Source organism: Diospyros lotus, chromosome 11 (assembly GCF_014633365.1).
Source record: "Diospyros lotus cultivar Yz01 chromosome 11, ASM1463336v1, whole genome shotgun sequence".
In the NCBI taxonomy this organism is placed as follows: domain Eukaryota; kingdom Viridiplantae; phylum Streptophyta; class Magnoliopsida; order Ericales; family Ebenaceae; genus Diospyros; species Diospyros lotus.
Window position 1 is genome coordinate 17,373,911 of NC_068348.1, and position 27,658 is coordinate 17,401,568.

A 27,658-nucleotide genomic window follows, 5' to 3' on the forward strand; every position below is an offset into this window, starting at 1 on the left:
CCTTTTCTAGATCCCTAGGTTAGTCACTGAATCCATATCCATTACACCGAGGCAAGTGAGAAAGTCCTCGCTACAAAGATGACGACCATCAACCAAAGTCATCTCCCTCTGCACAAAGGGAAACTCCATCTATATTGGTAGCTGTTAAGGATCCTCTAGCTGTAATACCTTCCTTTCACAAAGGTTTAAATGCCATAAAGGACCCCTCATTAATCAAAGAAGTCATTGCTTATTTGAGATTTTGACATCCAATTGTTCTAACGCTTTCTCTATCTCCACCTCTAACTGCTCTACAAAGATAGTGATGCCTTGTGAAGATTCCAAAAGCTCTCCCCCTGTTGACTCACGAGTCTCCCTTGTTGGCTATGGTATCATCGGTAAAGGGATTGATGTCAGATGGTAGGAGGAGCCAACCTCTTGCCTTGGTCTTTTGTTTCGTAAAAGGTTCCTGGAACCTTCATCTTCAATAACCCTCGCTCGCTACTCATGCTCCTGGCCTAAACGAGGACATTTCTGCGTAATGTACTTCTTTATAGTGCTCTTTAGTTGATTTTTTTCCTTAAGACAATGTGTTATCTGGAAGGTGAATTAATTCCTTTTGAGAGGAATCATACTGCATAATCACTACTCTAGGAAATAGGCTTAAGCTCTCTTCAAGAAATGAGGTTTTTTCGAATGCGCCTTATGCACAAAAAGCTTTATCAAAGTAGACAGATAGTGGGGACCCTTAGGGACCACTAGCTATTTATATACCTCCACAACCAAAAATCGAATTAACACATTATCATTGCGCATGTGCCTATTTTGATTCTCCTTTGTGCCCTTTTCCAAAAGAGCTATTCGTATTCTCCTTCCTGTACAACCACCTCGCATTCTTTCTCTCAAATAATGCCCTTTTCTTTCTTCCATCCTGATTTTGTGTGTGCTCAGAGTAAGCCCTGACTCCTCTGGAATGACTCCCTTGCTTTTTTTTCTACTTTTTCCTCTAACAAGAGTAGGGAGCCATTATCATGGCATAGCCTACTAGGAGAGTCTTTCCAAAGTAGCTAGTGCACTAGCAATCCCAGAGGAAATAGACCCTTTAGTGAAAGACCTTCTCAGGGTTAGAGTCTCTCCCTTGAGAAGGCCTTTGATCGCCCATCATTTGTCTAGGACTAGTTCTCGAACCTGCATAAGTTTCTCCTAGTTGAGTTATGCTCCCAGGAGGAACCCAGGGAGATATGTCCCACACCAAGATTACCCCGTATTATCCCACGACAATGCAAATTTCATGTTTCCTTTTAGGGGTCCTTCCCTATGGGAGAAGGGGTTCTCCCAATGGGCCTTCCAAGCTTAACCCTAGGACAACACCACTAAAGGGGGAGATGCATCGCTCTTTCTCAAGAAAAAGCATCGCACCCTTGCACATGCATGTCACATGTCTCTGTCCCCCTTAATGCCTATAAATAGCCCCAAACTCTTGAATTTTGGGGACAAGCAAGGTGTGACAGAGCCAAAGCAACTACCTAGAGCAATGCCTTTCTCATTCATCAAACTTTTTCCCCACATCACATTTCTAAATTCTTTTGCATTCCTTGCTGCATGGAGACCTCATATGACTTTAGCATTAGAGGGCCCATGTAGGAGAAATCCTTGTGTGCCCCTGACTGCTTTCTTTCTTGCAGATCTACTCACAAGATAATGGATCTCCCACCACCTTTTAACTACCCCATTTCTTTTGGCTCCATAGGTCTCTCAACCAGTGGATCAAGTCTCTTCAGGCTAGTAGATTAGGGTCGACCCCATATGAATTCATTCCCTCCAGGATCCTATGGTTAAGGCAAAAAGGCCAAGAGGCACCTCAAGTTCTTCCACCTACTCACTGAGTTTTCTTACAACAAACAAAGTTTAATTATTGTATTCTGACAACAACAAGTTCAATATGAATTATCAATCATAGACGTGGATAATTGTCATCTAAGCATATTAGTTTCAATTTAAAAGTCAAATTGAATTTTAATATAATTTAGAATTATAGTAACTTGCTTATAAATGGGAGTTAATGGTCTTGCATTGCTACTATAGTAAATCCAACTTGTGTACCTGGGTTAGTCCACCCCTAATGAGCTCCAAATCCAAATTTGAACCTAGATCCAAATTCGGATCTACAATATCTGTGTCTAGTTACAAAGAGAACAACTGCAATTGGTAGTTGAACCCCCTTCCTCTAAGTATGGAGAGATGGGAGAAAATCAAACTCGTGCACGCAAGTATATATATTGATGGTATGTACAATAGAATGGCTACTAAAAATCTGTTGAAAGGTTGTTGGGGAAATTTGGTAAAAATTTGAGAAACATTGCAGTGCTTGTGTGTTTTGACTTGTGTAAAAGGAACGAACTCTCAAAGTGATCTGTGTGTGTAAGGCTTTAATAACCTATGGAAAGACAAGCAAATTTTGTTTTGTGATTTCGTTTTTTGTACCAATAACTCAACCTGATCCTACCTAATTCCGTTAGGCGAAATCAAGCAAGTCCGATTTTAATTTTGTACACCATTTGGTTTCATATTTCCTAACATTGGTATCAAAGTTGTCTCTATTCTTTTTTAGTAGAAATCAGTGTATATGTGTCTGTCAAGTGATGCATATACTGAAATTAGTATACATACATCCATACATATATATAGATATATATATACATTAGACACATTCGTATACACATAAAAAAATACATATATTCATATGTACAAAAATGGAATTAGTGTGTATGTATAAGGCAATATGTATTTTTTGTACAAATGTTTTTTGGTTATATGTTTGTATATACTAAATTAGATAAAGAAACACAAAAAATTAATTGAAATTAGTAGGCAATGAGGGAGTTAATGACGGTCGTTTGCAAGGCCTGAGTGTTAGTGTATGCTTTACAGCTCAAGAGTTAAGTTATACTTGATACATTAAGATATGATGTATCTGTTGAGTAATATATCTAGTTGTTTCATGTTCATGTTATTTATTGGCAAACTTTGTCTTTTGTATTTATTTATTTATTCATCAATTACTTAAATACAATATGCCTAAAGACAAAGTCCCCAGGTTTACTCTGTGTAGAAAGGAATTAAGGTCTGACTTCAATTGTAAGGTCCTTGATACACCTAAGAGTATAACCTTAAACTTGTCCCTAGTCAAAAAGTGTCATTGAAATGGGACATCAATGACACAAAGAGACCGGTGTGTGCTATGATGTTACCTTTGGGAAAGGTAGTAGTTGATCTTACAGACTACTAGTATAGGATACCTAAGCTAGTACACGGGTGCTTGTTGGTGAGTATAAGTACACTGGACTGTGACCCGACCAAAAAGATTCCTTATGGATCTTGCAAAAGTGTCTAAGGAAACCTCTAGTGGCGATTGTGCAAGTGATCCTTTGACTTGAGGTCACCACTATGTCTTGCATGTGGATTCGTATGCTTTGAAACTATTAAGGAAACATCTCAATAAAGGGCGTGAGTATGGCAGTTGTTGGGTATGCCATGAAGCATGTGGAGGCTGTGTGTGAGCCAAGACATGATTCATTGATCCCTAATTTGGGGAGCTATGTCTCATGGGCCCCTTTGGGGAAATATAGCTTGTAAGTCTATGGCCATAGTAGGACAGAGATCCTATGAAGCTATACTTTCCAAGAACCAAAAAAATATAATAATCAGGCACTAAATGGGGATTGATGCATAATCCATGTCCTTGCTTGATTGAGACACTTTAAACCGATGAAGGGATTGAATTACATTAGAAGACCATTATTGAAAGGCAGTGATCATAAATTGATCCTTCTACCAATTGGGGGCCATAATGGGTTGTTAGACTCCGCTCATGGTCTATAGCTTTATTCAATAAAGTCGTGGCCAACATATATAGAAGCTTAATGGGTCCCACGCAATAAGGATTTACAATTACAAGATAATGGTGGGCTTGATTAGGATTGGGAAATCCTAATGAGGAGCTAGAGTTCTTAAATATTAATAGTTAATAATTTAGAACTTATAATAAATAAGTCTATTAATTAAGTTTTTCATAATTCACCTGAAACCGTAGTTGGACTAGGCTACCCAAATTAAGGGCTTCGGTCTTGGTGAATTGTTACTTAATTAATATATGGGCTTGTGACAGTCAAGATACAATAGCATTCACTAGGGATCCTAAATATCATTTGACGAGCAAAAACATGAACAGAAGATATAATTTTGTGAAAGATATTATTGAACAGAAGGAGGTGTACTTGAAGTATATCTCTACACACAAAATGATAACAGATCCATTAACAAAATCCATTTTAAGAGATTTATTCCAGAGTCATGTTAAATCTTTGGGAATGCGTAAATGTTAAATGTACTTTTGTGAACATTGATGTGTAACATTATTTTCCCAATTTACATCAATAAATGATTCATGTTATTTTTTTATTAATGTCAATTGTGTTTAATACACAAATTAGTTAATGCATGCATACATATATACAATGCTTCGTGCATAATGCTAAATACAATAATTAAAGGTATGTCAAACAAATGGTTGGCTTTCTCACATAAGCAACCACATCTATGACTGAGTGGTGCAAAGATGAAAAATAGTTTTAAGAATATAACAAAGGCAAGCTAATGAGAGCTCAACGTCAAAACAAAATTTCCTTGATGAGTTATCAAGATGAGGCCATTAAACTTAGTCAAAAGGTGAAGATCCCACTTCTCATTTTATCTCTTTAAGAATGCCAAGTGAGATTCCTAATTAACAAATATGTGAAAAGTAGAGTTGTGAATTCAATTCAGAGATACTGAGTGTATCTGAGCTATCACTTATAAGGTATTTATATAAAAAGAGACATACACTCCATGGGAAAAAGAGAATAATATCGTAGCACATGTTTCATATCATGTGTGCAAAGTTCGACCCAAATAGGGTAACAAAAGACATGGATCTCTTCTTTTAGTTGTGTGATACCCTCGAGATCATAAGGATCTAGTAAAACACCCTTTGACTTTAAACTATTTTTTGAAATTATGATTCAATGAAGCTATTTTGAAATGCTATCAAAGACCATGTATGATTCAGTTGGATGGAGTATATTTGAAAAATCAATTGAATTATGATGGAAAGATTTCAAGAAGAACGAAAGATTTATTTGATTGTCACATTTGGATATATTCACAGATCGGTCAATTATAATCATTAGTTGAATTATAATTGTGAATATAGAGTTTATTGAATAAGTGATGAATCAAATTGAGATCTAATTATGATTACATGTGACCTAATAGTTTTGGGGTATAGCATATAAACTCTACTTGAACAATGGAGTTACTATATATACCTAATAGTTGTATAGTAACAAGCTCTTAAAGAAAAGAGTATGCTAGCCATATGGCCTATTTGTCTCTATGGAACTTATAGAGAAATGAGAGTATATTGGTATGTGAGCCCGTTATTTGCGAGTGGGAGATGCAGTATGTAACACCCCAATTCTTGGAGCGTTACGTAACGTAAGATTCTGGGGATATAAATTTTTTTCCAAACAAAAACCCATCACAAAAACTGTTCCCCGAAGATCCCGTTACACCTTCTCAGTATATCAATTATAAACCATCAATAAACTAAGACAGGTACATCATCTCAAATGCAGAAGCTAGATCGAAACCTTAACAGATCATAACCGAAACCACTTTATTCATATTATAAAGTCAAATAAACGTTTACATAACGTCATCAAAAGTAACAACATAATTGAAAATGACATAAAGTAAATTATCCACTAATCATCGTCACTCCTCGACAATTTCTTTTCCCTTCGCACTGCTGCCTTCACCTGGAACGTTTGAATATTCTAGGGATATAGTCCAAATTAGATGATGAATCATCTAAGTGAGATTCAAAACACATTTTTCATGAATGAATGCAGGACATGAAATAAACCAATACACTCGATAAGCCCTAGCCCAAGAGAATCCCAAGCGCTTAACCTTACCATGGGAAAAGAGCAATATCTCTAAAAGCTATGCCACCATACCGACACGACGCGATTCTAGCTTAAGAGGGCAATCCAACGCATCTCTCCAGATTACGTTCCCACTCTATGCATCCGGGAACCACCATACAATCGCAACTCAAAAATTTTACATGGACTACCTAGTCATCCTAGTGTAACTTCCTTGGCCAAAAGGCCTGGCACGAAAATTAAGGTGGTTATCCCAACATACTCACCAACACAAGATACCCCTATTATTTCATCACGCCCTTGGAGAATTATGACTACACTATCCAGACAACATTCTAGGCTGACATCCCACATGAACAACACAATATGGACCACCTAGTTATCCTAGTGCAACTTCCCTGACCAAATGGCATGGCACGAAAACCAAGACGGCTATCCTGTCATGCACACCAGCATCAGATACCCCTATTATTCCGTTACGCCCTTGAGAATTATAGCTACACTATCCAGACAACATCTTAGACTGACATTCCATACAAACCCACAAAACACAAGACAATGCCATATTTCATAATTCAATGCATCATATAACCAACATTTTATAAAATGCAATGCACAAGTTTAAAACATTTAGGGACGAACCTCCCTCATAAAACCAACCGTTACCGATTACCGTTTCCATGCAACAAAACCATCTTGCATGAAGTCACAACACATTTAAATAGAATAAACACCAAGTTTTTAGGGTTGAAACACCCACAATAAATCAAGTTTTGATAGCGAACAACTCACAACTTAAAACCAAGTTTCCAAGTAGAACACTCACAAGTCAAAACCAACTTTTGGGATAGAACCACTCATCTCAACGTATTCAGATCGCCTCGATCCTCGTGCACCATCTCGATTTGCGTGCTAAATCACAGACACTTGAATTTATTCTCAACCTCAAGCCAAGATATTCCCTAAACACCATATTTAGTTAAGGAAGCATCAAAATCCATTTTCCTTAATTTTTCTATAATTTCCTTTATTTTCTCCCAATTTTCACCTCGATAATTCCAAAATAATTATTTCCTCAACCATTTTCCCAAATATTTCAACAGAATAAATCCTAAAATAATTAAAGGAAAATTCTGGAATTAAAATTACCGAAAAGCCCTTATCCACGCGCCCTCAGGTGCTTAGCGCGTGGCTGTGCGTGAAAGCTGACGTGTACAGCCACGCGCCACCGTCTTCCTCATTGATCCAGCCACCGACAGATGCTCTGATGGGCACGAAAAGGGTACCCCCTTGAAGCCCTTCTTCAATCGATCACAACGCCACCAGTTTCAGGCCGAAAGGCCACCGAAAAATGCCCCAAACAGATAGTTGCAGGCCGCAGTAGACGGACTGTAACACCCCAAAATTTCTTGAGCATGTTATAACTTAGGATTTCAGGAATATAAAAATTTTTCATATCACATTTACTATCATACATCACACAATATCCAAAAACCCTAATTTTCACCTTCTCAACTTAACAAACCCAATAATCGAATAGCTAAGGCAGGTGTTAAAATTTCAAATGCGGAAGCTAGATCGAACCTGATATGGTTCACAACCATAATGCTTTATCATAAAATTGTTCAAGACGTCTACAAAATGTATTACATCATCTCTCGCAAATGATAACTGAACATCTTAAACATATCCAAAATTACATAGGTTCACATATAAATGAAGATATTCTAAACATGCTACAGACAGCAAATTAAACTTATTCTTCAGCTACCTTCTTTCCCTTAGAGCCGCTCGTCGAACCTGGAACGTTTGAATATTCCAGGGACATAATCCAATTAGAAGATGAATCTTCTAGTGAGAAACTCCAAAAATAGTCTATATCTATGCATGATCAGGTATAAAATGTATGAGAAGACAACGAGAACTATTCCGAAGTGCCTCGTGAACACGTTAGCCTCCTCCAACGAGAGCTTTCTCAATGGCGGATGCATAGCGCCTCTTGGGAGGTCCCTAACCATGTCACTTTAGCCCGACTTCATAGCACTCATGCAAGCACCACATCCATTATTCCTTAGGCTCACGGTCTTCCCCACGAGAGCTTTCTCGATAGCGCACGCATAGTGCCTCTCGGGGGATATCCGACTTTTTCCCTCGGTCAACAACAAATAGGTACAACAGTATGGCCACACGAATTTTATAAATGCAATAGTTAAAAAGCCAATAGCATATATTTTTCAGAAAAATACATTTCATATATGCAACATGATTTCACGTAAGAGAATAACAAGCATTTATGTGTAAGAACTTCACGAAACACGTCTCATGCAATAGAAGTCTCTCCTAAGAGAATAAAAAATAGGATTTGGAGTATAGAAGTCTCACCTTATTGGTTTATCTCTTCATCGGTATAATTTCACAGCAAATAACCTAGGTTTCTACAGAAAACATGCGTTTCAGTAAACCTAAACCCAAATATTTTTCTATAGGGTTCATTGGTATTAAAGTAAGGGCATAACTGGAAAATTTGAAGGAAAACAGACCCCTCACGCGGCCCAAGAAGGTGGATCATGCGCAGCCACTTCCGGCGCGTGTATCTCGCGCGCTGCTTCCAAATTTCGGACAAGATTGCGTCGTTTTAGTATTTCGGCCATATCTCCCTCGATTTAACTCCGATTCGACTCTCGTTTGAACCTACGCAACCCTCTCTTCCCCCTCTACAGGATTATCAAAAAAATTGGACTTATCTCGCTTTTTTTCTGACTAATTTTGGCAAACTCCGGCAAAGACCCGCAACTCCGACGAGGCTCGTTCTCCGTTGCTTCTTCGCCGCTTTCTTCCTGCTTTCTTGCCGAACTCCCTTCTCTCTCTCTAGAGAAAGCTCCTCCTCTTAGAGTGATTCACTCCTCAAACTTGGTTGGAATGATTTGAGAAGAACTCATGGTGCCTTTTTATAGATTTCTCCAACCAATCACATTATGTCACTTGTCAAAATCTTAGCCATGGACTCCAAAGACTCAAAGCCATAATTGAGTGGCTTTTGAAATCCAAAACTAGAATGAATTGATCTTTTGACATCCAAGCTAAAACCCCAAACTTCTTTCAAATAACACTTTGGCTCTTATTTCAAGTCCTCAACTTCAATTTTTACCACATAAGCTCTTAATTTTATCCTTATTTCGTTTGGATAATTCTCTAATTACAATTACACCCTCAAACATCAAATTTATCGAGATACTTAAAATTCCAAAATTAATAACTCAAAATTACTCAATATATACGATTTTTCGGAAGCCCCTTATCATCCTTCAGTCTTTTTAGGCCACAACTTAGCTTAACCGAAAATCATTTTTGATTTGATTTCTTTCAACGTCATAAATCTCGTCTCGAGACGCTCGTCAAAAATATACCTTTAACCTTATGTATCTAAGCTCTAGGGTACTCCCTACAACCGATTCAGTCACTTGTTGTCATTTCAAGCATATTTTTCGATATTTTAAACTCACTTAAAATACGTGGCATCTTCACGAAAATATGGGGTATTATACGGACCGCCACCCGCTTCTGGCCAAGCTTCGAATGGCCTCTAGACTTGATGAAAATGCTCCCAAAATCTCCCCTTGATGCAATCACCAATAACCCCTTATCAAAACTCCCAAAAACACGATCGATTTACTTGTTAAGTTTCGGCCGAAACCCTTGCTATTTATAGCAAAAATCTGGCCAATCAGCGGCTATGGATTGGTCTACAAGAAATCCCAGGCCATATACGATCTCCCCCGAACCTCCCTTGGCCATCCCATCGCTGGATTTTGCCTCCATGTGCGTGGATTTGTGGCGGCCGATTTTCCTTCATTGTGTTCACATTGCAATTTTTGCTAAATTGCATTTTCACCCCCTAAATTCTTCCAATGTCATTTCTACCCTTTGCATATATATCACCCCTGATCTTTCCAATACCACCATTAGAGCCCACAAGTCTTGTACTATTCATTTCATCCTTGAGATTCCCAAAAATCTACTGTTTTGACCTTCCTCAAACAAAATTAAAAAATTGCACTTTAGACCGGATGGTCGATTTGACCTTAAATCCATTTGTTTCAACTCAAAATCACTTAAGGGTTGTTCTATACATAAAATATTGGTCATTAACATGCTCTGTTGACTTTTCAGATGATCCCTAAGTCAATTTGATTTTCTCAGTCCAGTCGACAACTGTACCGAGAACTGTTCCCGATTCAATTTCTTTTATCACCAAAAATCATAACTCGAATCACTCATCAATACTATACCATTTTCCTTGGCTATCTAGGGCCCAGAGTACTCCCTTCGTCTAATTCTGTCGTCTAAAGCTGCGTTAGTGTATCCTATAAACTCATTTTTCCGAAAATTTCATTTATGCCCTTCATTAAATACCGTTTATATCCTCAAATCACTCATGGGTATTACACAGTAAATCCGAGAGGTGTACTTAGGTCAGTCTACCCATAATAGGCTATGGATATAACTTCAAATTTGGATCCAGATTTGGATTTACAATCATTGTGTGCAATTGCAGAGAGAACAATTGTAATCTAGAACCCACTTTCTCCAAGTATGGAGGAAGTGAGTAAATGAGAGAAAAACATGCTCGTGTATGTTAGTATATATATTGATGGTATATACAATAGAATGGCTGTTGAATATCTATTGAAAGGTTGCTGGAAAATTTGAGAAACATTGCAGTGATTGTGTTCCAATTTATGTAGAAGGAACAAACTTTCAAATTAAGTAATCTGTGTGAAAGGGTTTTAGGCCGTGATAAAACAAGTGATTTTTATTTTGTGATTTCGTACCTGTAATTCAACCTAATCCAACCCAACTCCGTTGTGCGAAACTAAGTAAATCCAGTTTCAATTTTGTACACCATTTGGTTTTATATTTCCTAACAGGTACGACAACAAGAATACATAAAAGTGAGTTTGGTTTTTGCTTGAGGAGTTCTTATTCTCAGTTAAGTCCTAATGGCAGCATTTGGGTGGTAAACATCGTTGCTTTCCAGTGGTGATTACAGCCAATGATGGTGAAACGAAAAGTGAAAGATTCGTGTCTCAAAAGATATTCCGCTTTTAAGTTCTTCAGGTTTTTCCAGATCTAATTCCCTTCAAAAACAAAAATACAAAATATAGCTCTGATTGTTTCAGTGCAAGAGACGACAAACAAGGTGACAATCCCTCCCATCTAATCAAACCAACACTCGATACCAAAAAAACAACTGAAATTTCAAATACAACATCAGAAGTGAATCGATCTTCGACAACACCACAATGACATGACAGCGAAGTAGTAAAGACAATTCAAATTAAAGTAGTTCGACAAAGAAGAGAGAAGACAATGCTTAAGCTTAACAAATTAAGCGCATTGGAAGACAGTTGGGACTTTCTTGCCACAGTAATTCAGCAGCAAGCTCAACGAAACCGGGACGTCGAGATTAATCCCCAGAACGTTGGCTTTGATGGCGGTGCAGAGGCAGACGGCGGCTTCTAGATCGACCAGGCCCTCAATGAGGCTGCAGCATGGCATCTTCGGGGGCGTGCCAACGACGATGTTCAAGAGGCTCTTCAGTACGTTAGCGCAGACGCCCAGCTTGAGGGTGTCTCTGGGGCAAGTAGCCGTCGCCGGCGAAGGTGGGCAGCCGGGAGCCTTTGGCGGCGGCGGCGGGGGGCAGGGGACGTGGTTGGAGCTGACGAGAGTGAAGAAGAGGAGGTTGAGGGAGAGGAGGAGAGCGGCGGAAGCCACGGACTTTGAAGCCATCTCAGAGCCGCGCGCCGAAAGTTGCTTGAGAGCGGCTGGCTGGCTTGCTTGCCGTTGAATATGGCTCCGCTGGTTGATGCATGCAAATAGAGAACTGGGGTGGCTTTTATAGACGGAAGTCGTGGTTTGTTTTCCTTTTCTTTTGGGGGGAAAAATATTCTCTTAGTCTTAGTGGATATTTCTCGTGAATCATCATAATATAAAAATTAATAATTCGACAATAACAGGGACAGCCACGTGGGCACACGAGATCTGAAATGATCCCCCAAGGAATTTATTTATAATAGTGATCTGCGTGCTCAAGATTAGCTGTCATTTCTCTCATGCAAAACATAATTATTGACTTAAATTCTTTCTATATTCTCAACAAAATATGAAAAAAAAAAAAAAAAACTATTAGGATTTATTTAGTTATTCAAAATATGGATTCTCAAACCAATAGATCATATCATATGATGTGGGCGAGGATGGTTGTGTTATCATTTAGCCTGCAAGCATTGTTCTGAAACTTCAACAAATATGAGATTAATTATAGAATGTACGTACCCATATAACATTAACACCTCAAGAAAGCACATGCCTTCCATTCCATGCTTCTGATCTGTATATATATATTCCATAAATTTAATCCTAATCTAATACTGCAACGAGTATATTCTGTAGTTGAATCTAATTAACCTGCTGCTTAACAAGATTTGAGTTATAAAGAGGGAAATTTGTTTGTAGATGCTGTCTGTCATTTTATTTCCCTTGTTAGCTTTCTATATTTGCGTTTGGTATTTAGACTAGACTAATTACTGATGGGAATAAATAATCTCGACTCATGTTTAAATCGGGTATATATATAACCAATCTTTAAGTAATACCATCCTTGTTTGGTATAGTAAATTTGAATTGAGTATAGCTGAACTTAATTTGTTGGCTAAATAACTATTTTGCCCACTAATCAACTCAATAAACAACGGCTTTTAACAGATTTACCGGCCGGGCAGTAGCAACTCCTCGACGTCTTCAGCGATCATTGTCGACCGTGCATGGCGAACGATTTGTTTCCCATGGGAGAAGCTCCCAAGCTGAATAGGAGTCGTTGGGGAACCCCATGAATATAACTTAACCTGCAATCGCTAAGAGAGAGAGAGAAGGGTGTCCCATGACCAGAGCCGGTCCTAGGTTTTCGGAGGCTCGGGATAAAATTTTTCAAGTGTGCCCTTTTATACAAATTAAATAAGAAAAATAAAACTTATCAATTAATTAATTTTATTAGAATTATAAGAATTTACAAAAGATAAGAAAAAATAATTTGGCATCTCATTAAAACCTTATTTGGGGAAAATTCAATGAGACAAAACCCCAAATGAAGAAAAAAGAGTATCTTGCATTATAAATATTACATTAAAAAATGAAAACAACATATTTGAGTCTACATATTTCCTCTCGAATCTCCGTAAGCATTTCTTGATTTGATCAATCTTCCTTTCATCTAAGGTTGTCAAAAAATATCCAAAAATCGATTAACTGGACCAAACCGAACCGAATCATGCCTTTTGGATTGGTTTTATGGTTCAATGGTTAGGTTCTAATTTTAAAAAATTAAGAATCAACATATTTAGTTTGGTTACTGGTTTTTTTTTTTTTTCAAACCATGGTTTGAACCGAACCGAACTGAACCGGAATCGATATTATACTTATATATATTATAATTTTTTAAGTATATATATATACATATGCATAAATAGTATCACTTCTTAGAAAACTAGCAAGATTCAAGAATTCTTTTATTTCTAACCTTTTATGCGCTATTGCTATACTAAATAGTCGATGTAATCTCATTTGATGAGATAGTCTATGAATTATTTTGTTTTACTTTTACTTCAAAACTTGAAGTATTAATGAAATTATGGGTTTATTTTAATTAACAAATTTGTTTGTAATTTCATATTTTTCGAAAATGTTTAGAAGTTAAATGTTAATTGGATAGAACCGAAATCGAACCGAAACCGGTCCGGTATGACGGATTGGTCATGGCTTGGTTTTATATATGTAATTGTTCAGTTACTGGATTCTTATAGAACCAGACCAATCTGAACCATTGGCACCCCTACTTTTATCCTCCACAATTAATCGAAGTAAAAATAATCATCACATGTACCAATAAAATAAAAATAGCAATGAAATCTTCTTTTGACAAGGTACAAGTGGTAACTTCTTTTGTTAATTTTTTTTTATTTTTTATACACATATACATAAATTTAAAAAAAAAATGTGCCCCCTCACTTATGGGCCTTGGGCTGTGGCCCTAGTAGCCCTGGCGCAGGGCCGGCTCTGCCCATGACCATGAGTGTAACCTGCAATCGAGGACCTCAAACAAAAGCATAAAAAAAAAACGAACTAAGACAAATGTTGTTATAGAATGTGATGGATTACTCTCATTAATTACTGAGTAACATGGTGGGCCAATTTCATTATTTATTCTTGAGAATTTTTAGACATAAATCAGATTTATTAATTGTGCCTAATTTTTCGATGTAAGAAATTCATTAATCTACGGGATTTATGGAATACAATAGGTCCTTAGTCTAGCGTGTTTTATATATGAGTGAAAATCAACTCCAAGATTTTTAGAAGATCCATTTATAAGATATAAACTAGAAGACACAATAATAAGAGGCTGAAAATTTGATGATCATGGTTTTCTAAAGGTTTGCTCTTGGATAACTATAGCTAGAGGTAAATTTTATACTCAACGTATATTCATATTTGCCTACATATTTGTCTCTTCACAAGGATTTTTCAACCAATTCATTATAACCCTCTTATATCTCTAGATAGACTCTCTACCAATAGATTAAGAATTTACAATCTCTTACTTAAACAAACAAATCCTCTAATAAAAATCTAAATATTACAACTTCTTGTTAAAACAAGCAAGTTCTCTAGCAACAAACTAACAAAAATAAGAATGATGTACAAGAGAAGATATGAGAATGGAAACTTTGAGTTACAATAATCTCTCAAATATATATGCGGAGACTTGAACAAATAATACCAATGATAATCAAAGCCTTTTAAAAGAAAAATGAAAGTGCAAGTATAATGAAGAAATATAAATATAAATGTTAGTTCAAATGAATTTATTCTTGCTCACCAATCCTCTCAAGAGCTCCCTTAATGATATTTATAGGCATCCCAAGATATTCAAAAGAAACTACCCATTTATAGCCGTTAGAGTTTAAAAAACTAGCCACTGCATGCTATCTACGAAGAAAATGGTCGACAGATGAAAAGTATCGATCGACATATTAGTATAATTTTGAAAATCGGTCGATATTTTGGAGAAAACAATCGACAGTTTTAGTTTAAGGCTTCTGTCAGTCGACAAATAAGAAGAAATTGGTCAACCAAATTGTAGTAAAAATTCACTATAGCGACTGTCAAGGTTACTATATATAGTGACTATCAAGAGTCATTGTTGTAACGATCAAGAGTTACTGTAGTAATGGTTAAAGATCATTGTAGGAATCGTAAAAAAAAAAAAAAATTAAATTTGTGCTCCACTTCAAAATTATTATCAAAATTATGATACAACATTTTTAATCAAATGATAACATAATATTTCAAATATCATCAGGAAATTTAATCACAAAATTTTTAACATTGAATTACATGATGAAATTAATTTTTATTTTGGTGCTTAATAAATTATATAAAAATAATTTAGAGCACCTAGTTAATAATCATTAATAAAATAATTTTATCATCAAAATATAATTAATTTTTATAATTAAAATCATATTAAAGGCAAAACATCAATTATCAATAACATACATTTTGTCGGTCAACAACTAAAAGCTTAAGATTCAAAATCGGTTAACAGATGCAAGCATTGATTGACAGATCATAAAGGATTAATCGACAGACATAATCAAAATTGCCATACTAGTCTACAGATTCCATCTAGTTAGTCGACACTTTGGATTAAAATACCAAAACAGTCGACAGGCTTCTAGAGTCAGTCAATAGATGGTCTTTTTGCCTTTGAAAATTTTTGCTCCATTTTGAAAAGAATTTGATCCATTTTGACCAATGGTTTAAAAACATTATAGGAGATTTGTTTAAATCAAAATATAAGTTATTAACAAATCTCCATTTATATATATATATATATAATTATAATTTATTTAGTTTTCATTTCAACAAAGTACTTGAAATTAATTTCTGTTTGAAAACCATATACTTGACTTATGACTTAAGGTGTAAAACTTATTGTTGTTTTTCATCATCAAAACTAAATACAAGAGTAAAATATCATGGGCGATCCTAATGGCATTAATGAAGTCTAATTTCATATGAACCTATTAAGGTTCTTCGATTATCGTGCACTATAGTCCCGCCATTGACTAACATCTTAATCGAGTGAGAATCATAAACTGATTAAACTCACAAGACTCGGTAACTATGCCAAATCTAGTGCGATGTAATTAAGGTAGCATTCGAAACTATTCTGACATTAGAAACTCCTTTCTAATCATGCTCACCCTAGTCAGAGGATTTCCAATTATAACTAACTTAAACCACATAGAATGTTCACCCCTATCTTATGGAGGACAATGGATCCCATCACCAAATACTTGCCTCTATACAACATTGCCTAGAGTCCACATAGAGTGTATTCCCACATCTTACACTGGATGGTTCCACTCAATGCCTAAACCTTGACACCAGTGCACAAAACAACTCTATCACTTCTAGTCAAAAGAAAAAATACACATTTGAGAATGAGCAATAGATCATTATTCCTCTCAAGCATATGATCTGTCACAAACGTCACATTCAGTAGATATTCAACCAACACCTATCCACATGTTTACTATTTGAATCTCATGAAATGTGGCATGTGACTCACCACCCATACTCATTAGCATCTCATGCTAACCAATGGTATCGGACCATGTGCAGATCCATGATTGATAAATCATATTCATTTTCTGATAAATATAAGGACTAGGAATTCTTTTAAGAAATCTTGAACTAAAAATCTTTATCATATATTCTTAGCACTTAAGAATAAGATCCCGTCTAGGAAATCTAGGGACTCATTCATTAATAAAGATGGAGAGAACGAATGAAGTTATGACCTTATATATACAAATCTATAAGAACAAGATTACATCATTTAGGGCCACTTAAATACATCCCACATAATTTAAATCTAGTATTTGGGCACTAACACTAACAATGTACAAGGCTTAGTACTGCATATGTGGTGTTACTATCAATCAAATCCTAGTGAGCATTACTAGATTGCAGTTGAACATATCTTGAAGTACTTGAAAATGACTAAAGATATGTTATTATTGTATAGAGATGCTAATTTCCATATTAATGGATTCACGGATTTAGACTTCTAGTCAAAACTTGATGATCAAAAGTTGACATCGAGATTTAATTTTGTTTGCAATGACGAAGTAATAAGCTGGAAGAGTTCCAAATAGGAAATCACTACGGATTCCACTACCGAAGTCGAGTACATAGTGACATATGATGTTGCTAAAGAAGCTACTATTTGGATAAAAATGTTTGTCCTTAAACTGGAAGTGGTTCAATCAATTTAGTCATTCATATCTCTATGCGACAACAATGGAGTTATTACACAAGTTAAGGAACCCAAGTGATCTCATCAGAAATCCAAACATATCAAGCGTCGATTTCATCTCATTTGAGAAATAATTGCATGTAGGTGAAAGGGAGGGAATGAGAAAGGCCAACACTTGGTGGATATATGCAAAGGGTATATAAATTTTAAAACGTTTTCAAAACCAAAAATGAAACGGCAATAGAAGTAAAACAAACCCTTGCAAGACTCAGTATCAAACATTCGTATGCGTAAATGAAAGCATTCATCCATAAGGGGAAGTATCATATACCTCAAGCCAAATGAAGATGTAGTTGGTTGTCCGATACACTCGAAGCTCCAAGGTCTCAGCTCCTCCAAGCTACCACGAGATGATCCTGTTCCTGCAACCTTAGATAACCAATCCAACCTCACAAGTGAAGGGAACCTAGTCCATCCACGCCTGAGCTAAATCGAAACTCGTCAATGGACTCATGCTAGGATAGTCTCAACAAAGGTGCACCAAGGTTGTCTATATCCTTTTAGAACAACAAATGGTTGTCTCACAATCGTGAATCCACAAAAGAACAAAAGAAGAGCAAAATGGGTCTTTCACCTTTCTTTTCCACACATGATATAATTAGTATCATTCTACTTGTATTTCCCACCATTTTTTACCAAAACAATACAACAAAGATCAATGAAATTGGCTTTGATAACACTTGTTAATTAATTAGGAAATCAACTTCCCTAATTGATTGTGTTAGAACGGGTAGGTGCTATGGCACACACCAAGAGGGGGGGTGAATTGGATATTTTAAAAATATCTTGATAGAACTTGAAAACTTTTTAACCCAATTGAGGTTTTAGTGATTTAAACATAGAATATATGAAATGACAAATGTAAAGTAAGAAGAATAAATGACACAAAGGATTTATAGTGGTTCGGCTTAAACCAAGCCTAATCCACTACCTTAGCTCCCACTAAGGATTTTAAACCAATTCACTAAAATCTCCTACTTACACAAGTAGGCCCTCTAGCTACACAAGCTAGGAAATACGACCTCCTACTTAAACCAAGTAGGCCCTCTAGCTACACAAGCTAGGAAATACAAGAAGTATAACAAAGAGAGGATCTAAGAGATAAATCTCTTAGTTACAATGTCTCTCAAAAATGATACAAGACTTGAAGTGAATAATTACAAGTGAAGATCAAAGCCTTGAAGAGAGAAAATTAAAGCACAGTCAATATAAATACAAATGTGTATATGATGTAATCTCAAATCATTTCCTTTCCATCCATTAGTCTTCTATTGATCATCCTTGAGTTGTATATATAGGCATTCAAAAAGATTGAAGAGGAAACTAGCCGTTTGTGACCGTTAGAGATTGAAAAATTAGCCGTTGGAAGCTTTCTGCAAAAGATATAGTCGACAGAAGAAAATGCATAGTTGACTATTTTTACAAGAAAAACAAAACATAGTCGATAGACAAAAAAGCATAGTCGACTATCTTCTAACACAAATTTTCCATAGTCGATAAATACAAAGGCATAGTCGACAGATGTTAAAATATGAAGAGAATTTTGAATTTAAAGAACAAAAATAGTCGACAGATGAAAAGCCATAGTCGACTATCCTTACATGATAGTCGACAAAGTGAAAAATAGTCGACAGATCAAATCAGCATAGTCGACTATCCTTATGCATAGTCGACTATCCTTATAACATAGTCGACTATTTTCAAGCATAGTCAACAACATAAAACCACATAGTCGACTATCCTTTTGAATACATTGAAAACTTAATAAATCCTCATTTTGATCTTTTTGAAAGAAAGTTGAGATTATCAAAAGTATATTTTGAAATAAACAACACTCAACCAAACTCAATATTTCTTCTATAGGTTTTCATATCTTGCTTCAAGATTCATGTATTACAAATTTGTTTTCTCATTCATATAATCCATATGGTAGAGATTGATTTTCATATAGTCATTATCAAAACCATTTTATAACTAAGAGTAAAATATCAATCTCCCCCTTTTTGATAATGACAAAACAAATATGAAAAATATGAAAATCAATGCACTCATATTTTATCTCCCCCTTTTTGTCAAAATCAAAAAGATTAATACTCCCCCTTTTTGGAACATACTGAGATCATAAATAAAAGAGGCTCCCCCTTAAACCAAATCCTCATAGAAATCATTCATCAATTTAAGCATATATTCAGAGGCAAGCATTCATTGGCAAGAGTAAAATATTAATTTTCTTTAAATGAAAACTCCCCCTTAATCAATGCATATATCACAACACTATAATTCTCCCTTATTAATAAAGATCTTCAACAAAATCATAGAGGCAAACTTATAACTCAAGATCATCAAAACTTATAAACAGAGAGTTTAGGGATAGAAAATATACCACGAAGATTGAGTTTAACAATCTTTCTTACTCTTGGTTGGCAAAAACAAATGAGCATCTTTTGGGGTTGAATTTCTTTTTCATCCCCTTTTCTTTCACGCTTGATTCATCCGCAAGGATTTCACTTTAAGTTTCATTTGGATGTCAAGCAACCTGCAAAAATAACTCATCCACAAGCTTTTGGTGCCCAAACCATTTTGGGGTCACCATAGTTAGCATTGAAATTTCCTTTTGGAACCCATATTTGTTTATATCTTGTAGGATGGTTTCTTATAAAGCATTTGTTTACAGAATGCCTACATTGACCACAATAATGACAAGTGATTTTAGAATGTGAGGCAAAATTTTATTTTCTTTTCACAAAGCCACCTTGCCCTTTTCTTCTTTTATAAAAATCTTTTCTTTGAATCTCAAGAGCATTTTTCAATTCTTCTTTTTCTTTGTCAGCTTTTTCAAGAGATAATTTTAAATATTTATGTTTCTCTTGAAGTTCATCATTTTGAGCTTTCAACATTTTCTTCTCATTATTTCAAGAATCTTTTTCTTCTTTTAATAAGCTCACTTCTTTATCTAAAGATTTTAATTTCTTCTTTAAGACATTGTTTTTCATACTAATATTTCAAATTCATTTATCAAATCATTAAATGCATCATGCAATTCATCAAAAGTAAAACTTAAAATTAAATCACTAGAATGGGAATGATTCTCTTCTATGTTGGTCATAAGACATAGGTTGACCACTTCCTCCACTTGAGATTCGTCACTAGAGGATGAATCATATGTTCTCTTCTTGAACTTTTTTCCATACCTCTTAAATGATGGACATTCGGATATGATATGCCCATACTTTTGACATCCATAACATTTAACTGCATTTCTATATTTCTCCCCGTCAAACTTATCTTTCTTCTTCCTTAGGTTTCTTCTTTCCAATTCTTTCAACATTTTTCTACTAAGAAACTTTTTGAATTTCCTAGTAATTATCATCAAATCATCATCATCATCACTAGATGAGTGTGAAACTTTGAACAGAAGATTCTTATCTCTATTTATCTCATCATCATCTCTCTTCATCATGATATTGTGAGTTATGAGAGATCCAACCAAATCATCAAAAGATAAGTTATCTAAGTCTTTAGCCTCTTGAATGGCTGTCACTTTGGAGTCCCATTTCTTGGGTAGACTTCTAAGGATTTTTCTAACTTTCTCTCCATTTGAAAAAGTTTTTCCTAAGGCCTCTAAATTTGTAATAATATTATTAAATCTAGTAAACATCTCATTAATAGGTTCCCAAGATTTCAAAGAAAAAAGTTCATACTCATAAATTAGTAAATTTACCTTTGATTCCTTCACTTGACTGGTGCCTTCATGAGTGACCTCTAATTTGTCCCAAATCTCCTTGGCCATTTTGCATGTTAAGACTCGGTTGAACTCTTCGACGCAAAGAGCATAAAACAAAGTGTTCATGGCTCTTGCATTTATCTCCATATCTCTTCTTTCCTTTATCGTCCAAGTCTCCATATTTTCCATATCGACCAATGTAACCCCTTTCTTAATCACTTTCATAAGGCTTGTATCCTGCATAAGATAAATGAGCATTTTGTTTTCCAAAAATTAAAGTTAGTACCATTAAAGAAAGGTGAACGAGTGGTACTTTGACCCTCAACTATTGATGAGCTGAAAATATATGCCATTTGACAAGATCTTTTTCCCTAGGTTGTTAAACCAATGAAAAATAGTGGGAACAAGGCTCTGATACCAATTGTTAGAACGGGTAGGTGCTATGGCACACACCAAGAGGGGGGTGAATTGGATATTTTAAAAAAATCTTGATAGAACTTGTAAACTTTTTAACCCAATTGAGATTTTAGTGATTTAAAACATAGAACATATGAAATGACAAATGTAAAGCAAGAAGAATAAATGACACAAAGGATTTATAGTGGTTCGGCTTAAACCAAGCCTAATCCACTACCTTATCTCCCACTAAGGATTTTAAACTAATTCACTAAAACCTCCTACTTACACAAGTAGACCCTCTAGCTACACAAGTTAGGAAATACAACCTCCTACTTAAATCAAGTAGGCCCTCTAGCTACACAAGCTAGGAAATACAAGAAGTATAACAAAGAGAGGATCTAAGAGATAAATTTCTTAGTTACAATGTCTCTCAAAAATGATATAAGGCTTGAAGTGAATAGTTACAAGTGAAGATCAAAGTCTTGAAGAGAGAAAATTAAAGCACAGTCAATATAAATACAAATGTGTATACGATGTAAACTCAAATCATTTCCTTTCCATCCATTAGTCTTCTATTGATCATCCTTGAGTTGTATATATAGGCATCCAAAAAGATTGAAGAGGAAACTAGCCGTTTGTGACCGTTAGAGATTGAAAAACTAGCCGTTGGAAGCTTTCTGCAAAAGATATAGTCGATAGAAGAAAATGCATAGTTGACTATTTTTACGAGAAAAACAAAACATAATCGATAGACAAAAAAGCATAGTCGACTATCTTCTAACACAAATTTTCCATAGTCGACAGATACAAAGGCATAGTCGACAGATGTTAAAATATGAAGAGAATTTTGAATTTAAAGAACAAAAATAGTCGACAGATGAAAAGCCATAGTCGACTATCCTTACATGATAGTCGACAAAGTGAAAAATAGTCGACAGAAACCTTAAATAGTCGACAGATCAAATCAGCATAGTCAACTATCCTTATGCATAGTCGATTATCCTTATAACATAGTCGACTATTTTCAGGCATAGTCAACAGCATAAAACCACATAGTCGACTATCATTTTGAAAACATTGAAAACTTAATAAATCCTCATTTTGATATTTTTGAAAGCAAGTTGAGATTATCAAAAGTATATTTTGAAATAAACAACACTCAACCAAACTCAATATTTCTTCTATAGGTTTTCATATCTTGCTTCAAGATTCATGTATTACAAATTTGTTTTCTCATTCATATAATCCATATGGTAGATATTGATTTTCATATAGTAATTATCAAAACCATTTTATAACTAAGAGTAAAACATCAGATTGAACCTAAGAGAAGAAAATTCCAAGTCTACTAAAAAATATTCAAAAATAGCAAAGCATGACCACAAACAAAAACAAGTAAGATTTTTACGTAGGAAACCTCTCTAAAATAAAAGAGGGAAAACAATAGAACTAAGAGTTTATTAAGAGCTCCACTACAATCAAAGAGGTTACAAAAAACCTTGTTCAAACTTGCACAGATTACACAACTCCAATTCTAACAATAAAGAATTCAATATCACAAAACTAGAAAAAAACGAATAAATCTCACCAAATTCATGACCACTGTTCACACATCAAATTTGGAAGTTACAGTGAACCAATTAATCCACAATCTCATTGTTCAAAATAAACTTCAATATGTTCTTTATGCGCACATCAAATTTTGGATCAATTGCACCATGGATTAACCTACTTGAAGTTCGTTTGATGGACCAAAATTCTATAGTAGCATTTGGCTTCTTCTCTATGTTTTCTCCTTTCGTGAAATAAATTTGTTTTTTTTTTTTTTTTTTTTTTTTTTACACTCCAACCTTAAACCATCTGCTTGATAAAGATAAGCCCCGTAGTAAGTGGGCCAAAAGAGGTTAAGTAAATCACCAAAAAGTTTATGCTAAAAATACAAGCACCCAAACTAACTTGGGCCATCATTTACATAGAAGGGAAACCCAACATTTTACCAAGGAAAAAACTTAAACCATTTAGTATAATATGGTTATGAACATTAAACTTATATTTTTACCAATAAAAAACTGTTTCGTTACTAAAAGACTTACTTTTAGTAATAGATTGTGTTTTTTGTTGGTATATTTCTTATCTATACTTATGGAAATATTTTGTTCTTTTTTGTTAGTAAAATGTGGTTCCTCAACACCTTAAATCTATACTTTTACCAATGAAAATTCTTACTTTTACTAATAGATTGTGTTTTTTCATTGATATATCTTTGATTTATACTAACGGAACAAAACAACCATTAGAAAAACCAGTTTACGCCAGTTTATGGCAAAACTTTTGTCAAATAAAAATAATAGTGCACATCTTGTAACTCTGATTATTTAATTTAGGAGGCAAGGGACAAAGAAAATAAGAAAACCACAAATTAACATGGCGATAAAGAGAATCCTCCCATGTCGTCAAATCAACACTCGATGCATTCAGAAACAACTCAAACTTGAAACGTTCACATCAGAAGTGGATCCATTATTCATATCTTCCACAACACCTCAATCACAGGGATCAACAAATGAAGTAAAGACGACCGAAAATTTAAGAGTTCAACAAAGAAGATTGACAGAATTAAATCCTCCATTAAGCGCATTGGAAGCCAGTTGGGACCTTCTTGCCGCAGTAATTCAGCAGCAAGCTCAACGAAACCGGGACGTTGAGATTAATCCCCAGAACGTTGGCTTTGATGGCGGTGCAGAGGCAGACGGCGGCTTCCAGATCGACCAGGCCCTCGATGAGGCTGCAGCATGGCATCTTCGGGGGCGTGCCGACGACGATGTTCAAGAGGCTCTTCAGTACGTTAGCGCAGACGCCCAGCTTGAGGGTGTCCCTGGGGCATGTGGCCGTCGCAGGAGGAGGTGGGCAGAGGGGAGCCTTTGGCGGCGGCGGCGGGGGACAGTGGACGTGTCTGGAGCTGACGAGAGTGAAGAAGAGGAGGTTGAGGGAGAGGAGGAGAGCGGTGGAAGCCACGGACTTTGAAGCCATCTCGAAGCCGCGGGACGGAAGTTGTTTGAGAGCGGCTGGCTGGCTTGCCGTTGAATATGGCTTCGGCTGGCTGATGCATGCAAATGGAGAACTGGGGTGGCTTTTATAGACGGATCATAACAATGATGTGTTTTTTTTTTTCCTTTTTTATTCGGAGAATATATATTCTCGTGAATCATAATAATATACAAAATAATTAGACAGCCACGTGGACGTGGGGGGGGGGGGGGGGGGGGATGAGATCTGAAACTATCGCCAAGGATCATCTACTTCTCTCGAGCAAACTCAATATAACATTAATTATTCTTCCTATTTCCTGAGTTATTTTAAATATTTGAATTTTAAATTATATTGTTTGAAGTAATATTTATGTAATTTTATTTTTTAGGTTTATAATTAAGCACTCAGTATATTTCTAAACATAATGACTTAACAAATCGAGCAAGGCGAAAAGCAAAAGCCTTGACAATCCAATGGTGGTATTTAGACGATTGAATGTCATATTATTGTATTAGAGATTTCATGTTCAAGTCCTCGAGCCTCTTAATTTGCTCCTTTATTTAGGTCGCGGTGTTGACCCTCGCCATAAGTGTCTTTAGATTTATGGGTGAAAGAGTTTATAAAGATTCACGAAAACTTACCAGGTTTCTTAAGTGTGTCCAACCTTATTAGAGTTTATCTAAACCCGACAAAAGGGTTATAAAAAACAAGCATTTGAGACTTAAAAAAAAAAAAACTAGAGTTGTGTGGAAGTAGGATGCTTGTGTTGTCCAATAGAGGAATTGGAATTATAAGGGAGAAAATACTATATTGTTCGACTGCATGACTCAGATGATGACTAAATGCACTATTTTGACAATCAAATTATGAAAATACCCTTCACCCCTTCCCTTAGCTGTCTTTTCTCTGCTCTCTCTTCTTCCCTTCTCATGGCCATCGCTCACCGCCTTCCTCATCGTCGCCTTCCTCGTCGGCACGAGATGAGGAGACAACGAAGAAAGTGGCCAACAACAGCCATGAAAGAGAGAGAAGAGAGAGCAGAGATAAGAGAGCCAAAGATGAAAGATATTTTCATCATTACACGTGTATATGTAAAATTGAATGTGAACCTCTCAAATAATATAGGAATGTCCATAAGAATGTAGTCATAAAGTCCTTATAAGAAGAATAATATTATTGGTACACTTTTGTATATATCATGGGCTACACAAAGGTGTATCAATGACAAAAATATCCCTCATGAGATACATAGAGGCGCGTGAGGCATATGAAGATGGGGGATATTTTTATCATAATACCCTTTTATATAGTTCAAGATATACAAAAATTACGTACATTTAGCATGATTGTTATAAGAATGTAGCCATCTGCTATGACACCCGCACATGGTAAGAAGACACAATCACACTAACACCCTATAGAATGTACGAATGCATGCGTTCAGCAGGAAGCTCAAAAGCAAGAAAGCTATAAATATTCCGTAACATTGGTATATTTGACGCTACAAAAGCAGTTATAAATTTTAATATTATGAATTTTAATTTTCAAACTAATTGCATCTTATTTCATGTTTAAGTAAGCCTTCAAATAATGTGAACACTCATTAAATCAGAACGAATCTCTTTGTTATTTATTGAGTAACAAACAAGAGGAGGATAACATATACACGCAAAGAAGATATCAAGAAGTCTTCTCAGACATCAAGCCAGCAGTTGCGGTGGTCGTTTTCGTGCAACTTGTAGAGGACGCACACAAAGGACAACATTGCAAGGTTGGCAGAGGGGATGGGATCAACTGTTGCCCCCGTGACATTTTATTAATTAATTAGCCAAATTAGGTTGTAAAGCACCCAATAATTTGAACATCCAGACCAGATATGTATGCTAATGCATAGCCAATAATTAAGAGGGGCATGTCATGCCATGTCCAGCTTCTCTTTTTCAATTTCTCTCTCTCTCTCTCTCCCTTAATTAAATCCCTCATTAATGCCTATAAAAGGCATAATTAAAGGGCAACAGAGCATTTAATACTTTGTTTGATGTGAGCCTGTTATTCTGATACCAACTAATAAACGAAATCAAATGAATACACAAAAGATTAAAATGAACTCCAAAAATAGTCAAAATCAGATATAAGACAAAGAATTTTTGATGCGTTGATTCACAAACCAAGAGCCTAGACTATGTTAAAATTTAGACCCGTTGATATGCGAAAACAAGAATCGAGAATTGTGTCTGTTGAACACCACAAAAACTACCCAGATCTTTGATAAGTTCCTTAGGAATGTGCATGGTATGGTTTGGCCGATCTGAACCATTTTCAGCAAGACAAACAGTTGGTGCGATTTTTCGATGGTCTGGTTTGGGTGCGGCCAAACCCTACCAAATCACACCGCATTTGCGATTTGGTTTGGTGCAGTTTACCGCGGTTTGAAAATAACTATTGACAACATATAATATATTATAAAAATATTAGATAGAATAATTATATATTATTATAAACTATTATAATCTTTGGCAATTATAATAGTTATATATTATAATAAACTTGTTATATATTATTATAAAAATATAGGGTGATTTTTATAATAATAAGGGTTGCAGAGGCTGTTGGGGTGATTTTTATAATAATATATATATATATTTTATTTTCTTGGGCAGTTCAATTTAAAACTAAACCACCAACTAAACAAACTGCAAACTGTGCGGTTTGTACAACCACCAAACCGTTTTGGATTAAAAAAAAAAAAAAAAATCGACTGATTCAGTCTAGTTTGGTTTGATTTGACCGGTTTCCGCGGTGCACCGATTTTTTTGAATACCCCTAGTTTTGAACGCCATAAAGAAATCAATTATTTAATAGGTTCGAACCTTTGTTCATTGAAGAATAAGAAAGAAAAGAAAAATTTCTCAAATTCAATTCATAATCTCTCTCCAATGTTTACAATGGAAAAACTTTTAAATAGACAAAAATAATTAAATCCTAATTCTATTTTAAAACTAATAAAAATCCTAAATTACATAGAAAATAAGAAAATAACTTACTAAACAAGAATCTAGTAAAAATGAATTAAAAATTATACAATTAGACTTCTAA

General features: G+C 35.4%; 2 protein-coding genes across 2 annotated transcripts; both read right to left on the reverse strand.

The window, feature by feature from the left end:
* Positions 1-11,119: 11,119 nt before the first annotated feature.
* On the reverse strand, positions 11,120-11,820 carry LOC127813402 (14 kDa proline-rich protein DC2.15-like). Its single transcript, XM_052354356.1, has one exon. The coding sequence runs from the start codon at positions 11,754-11,756 to the stop codon at positions 11,355-11,357; it is 402 nt and encodes a 133-aa protein (XP_052210316.1). The 5' UTR covers positions 11,757-11,820; the 3' UTR covers positions 11,120-11,354.
* Positions 11,821-23,982: 12,162 nt separating this feature from the next.
* On the reverse strand, positions 23,983-24,648 carry LOC127812626 (14 kDa proline-rich protein DC2.15-like). Its single transcript, XM_052353085.1, has one exon. It carries the CDS (start codon positions 24,560-24,562, stop codon positions 24,161-24,163), a length of 402 nt encoding a protein of 133 aa, XP_052209045.1. The 5' UTR covers positions 24,563-24,648; the 3' UTR covers positions 23,983-24,160.
* Between the last annotated feature and the right edge of the window lie 3,010 nt (positions 24,649-27,658).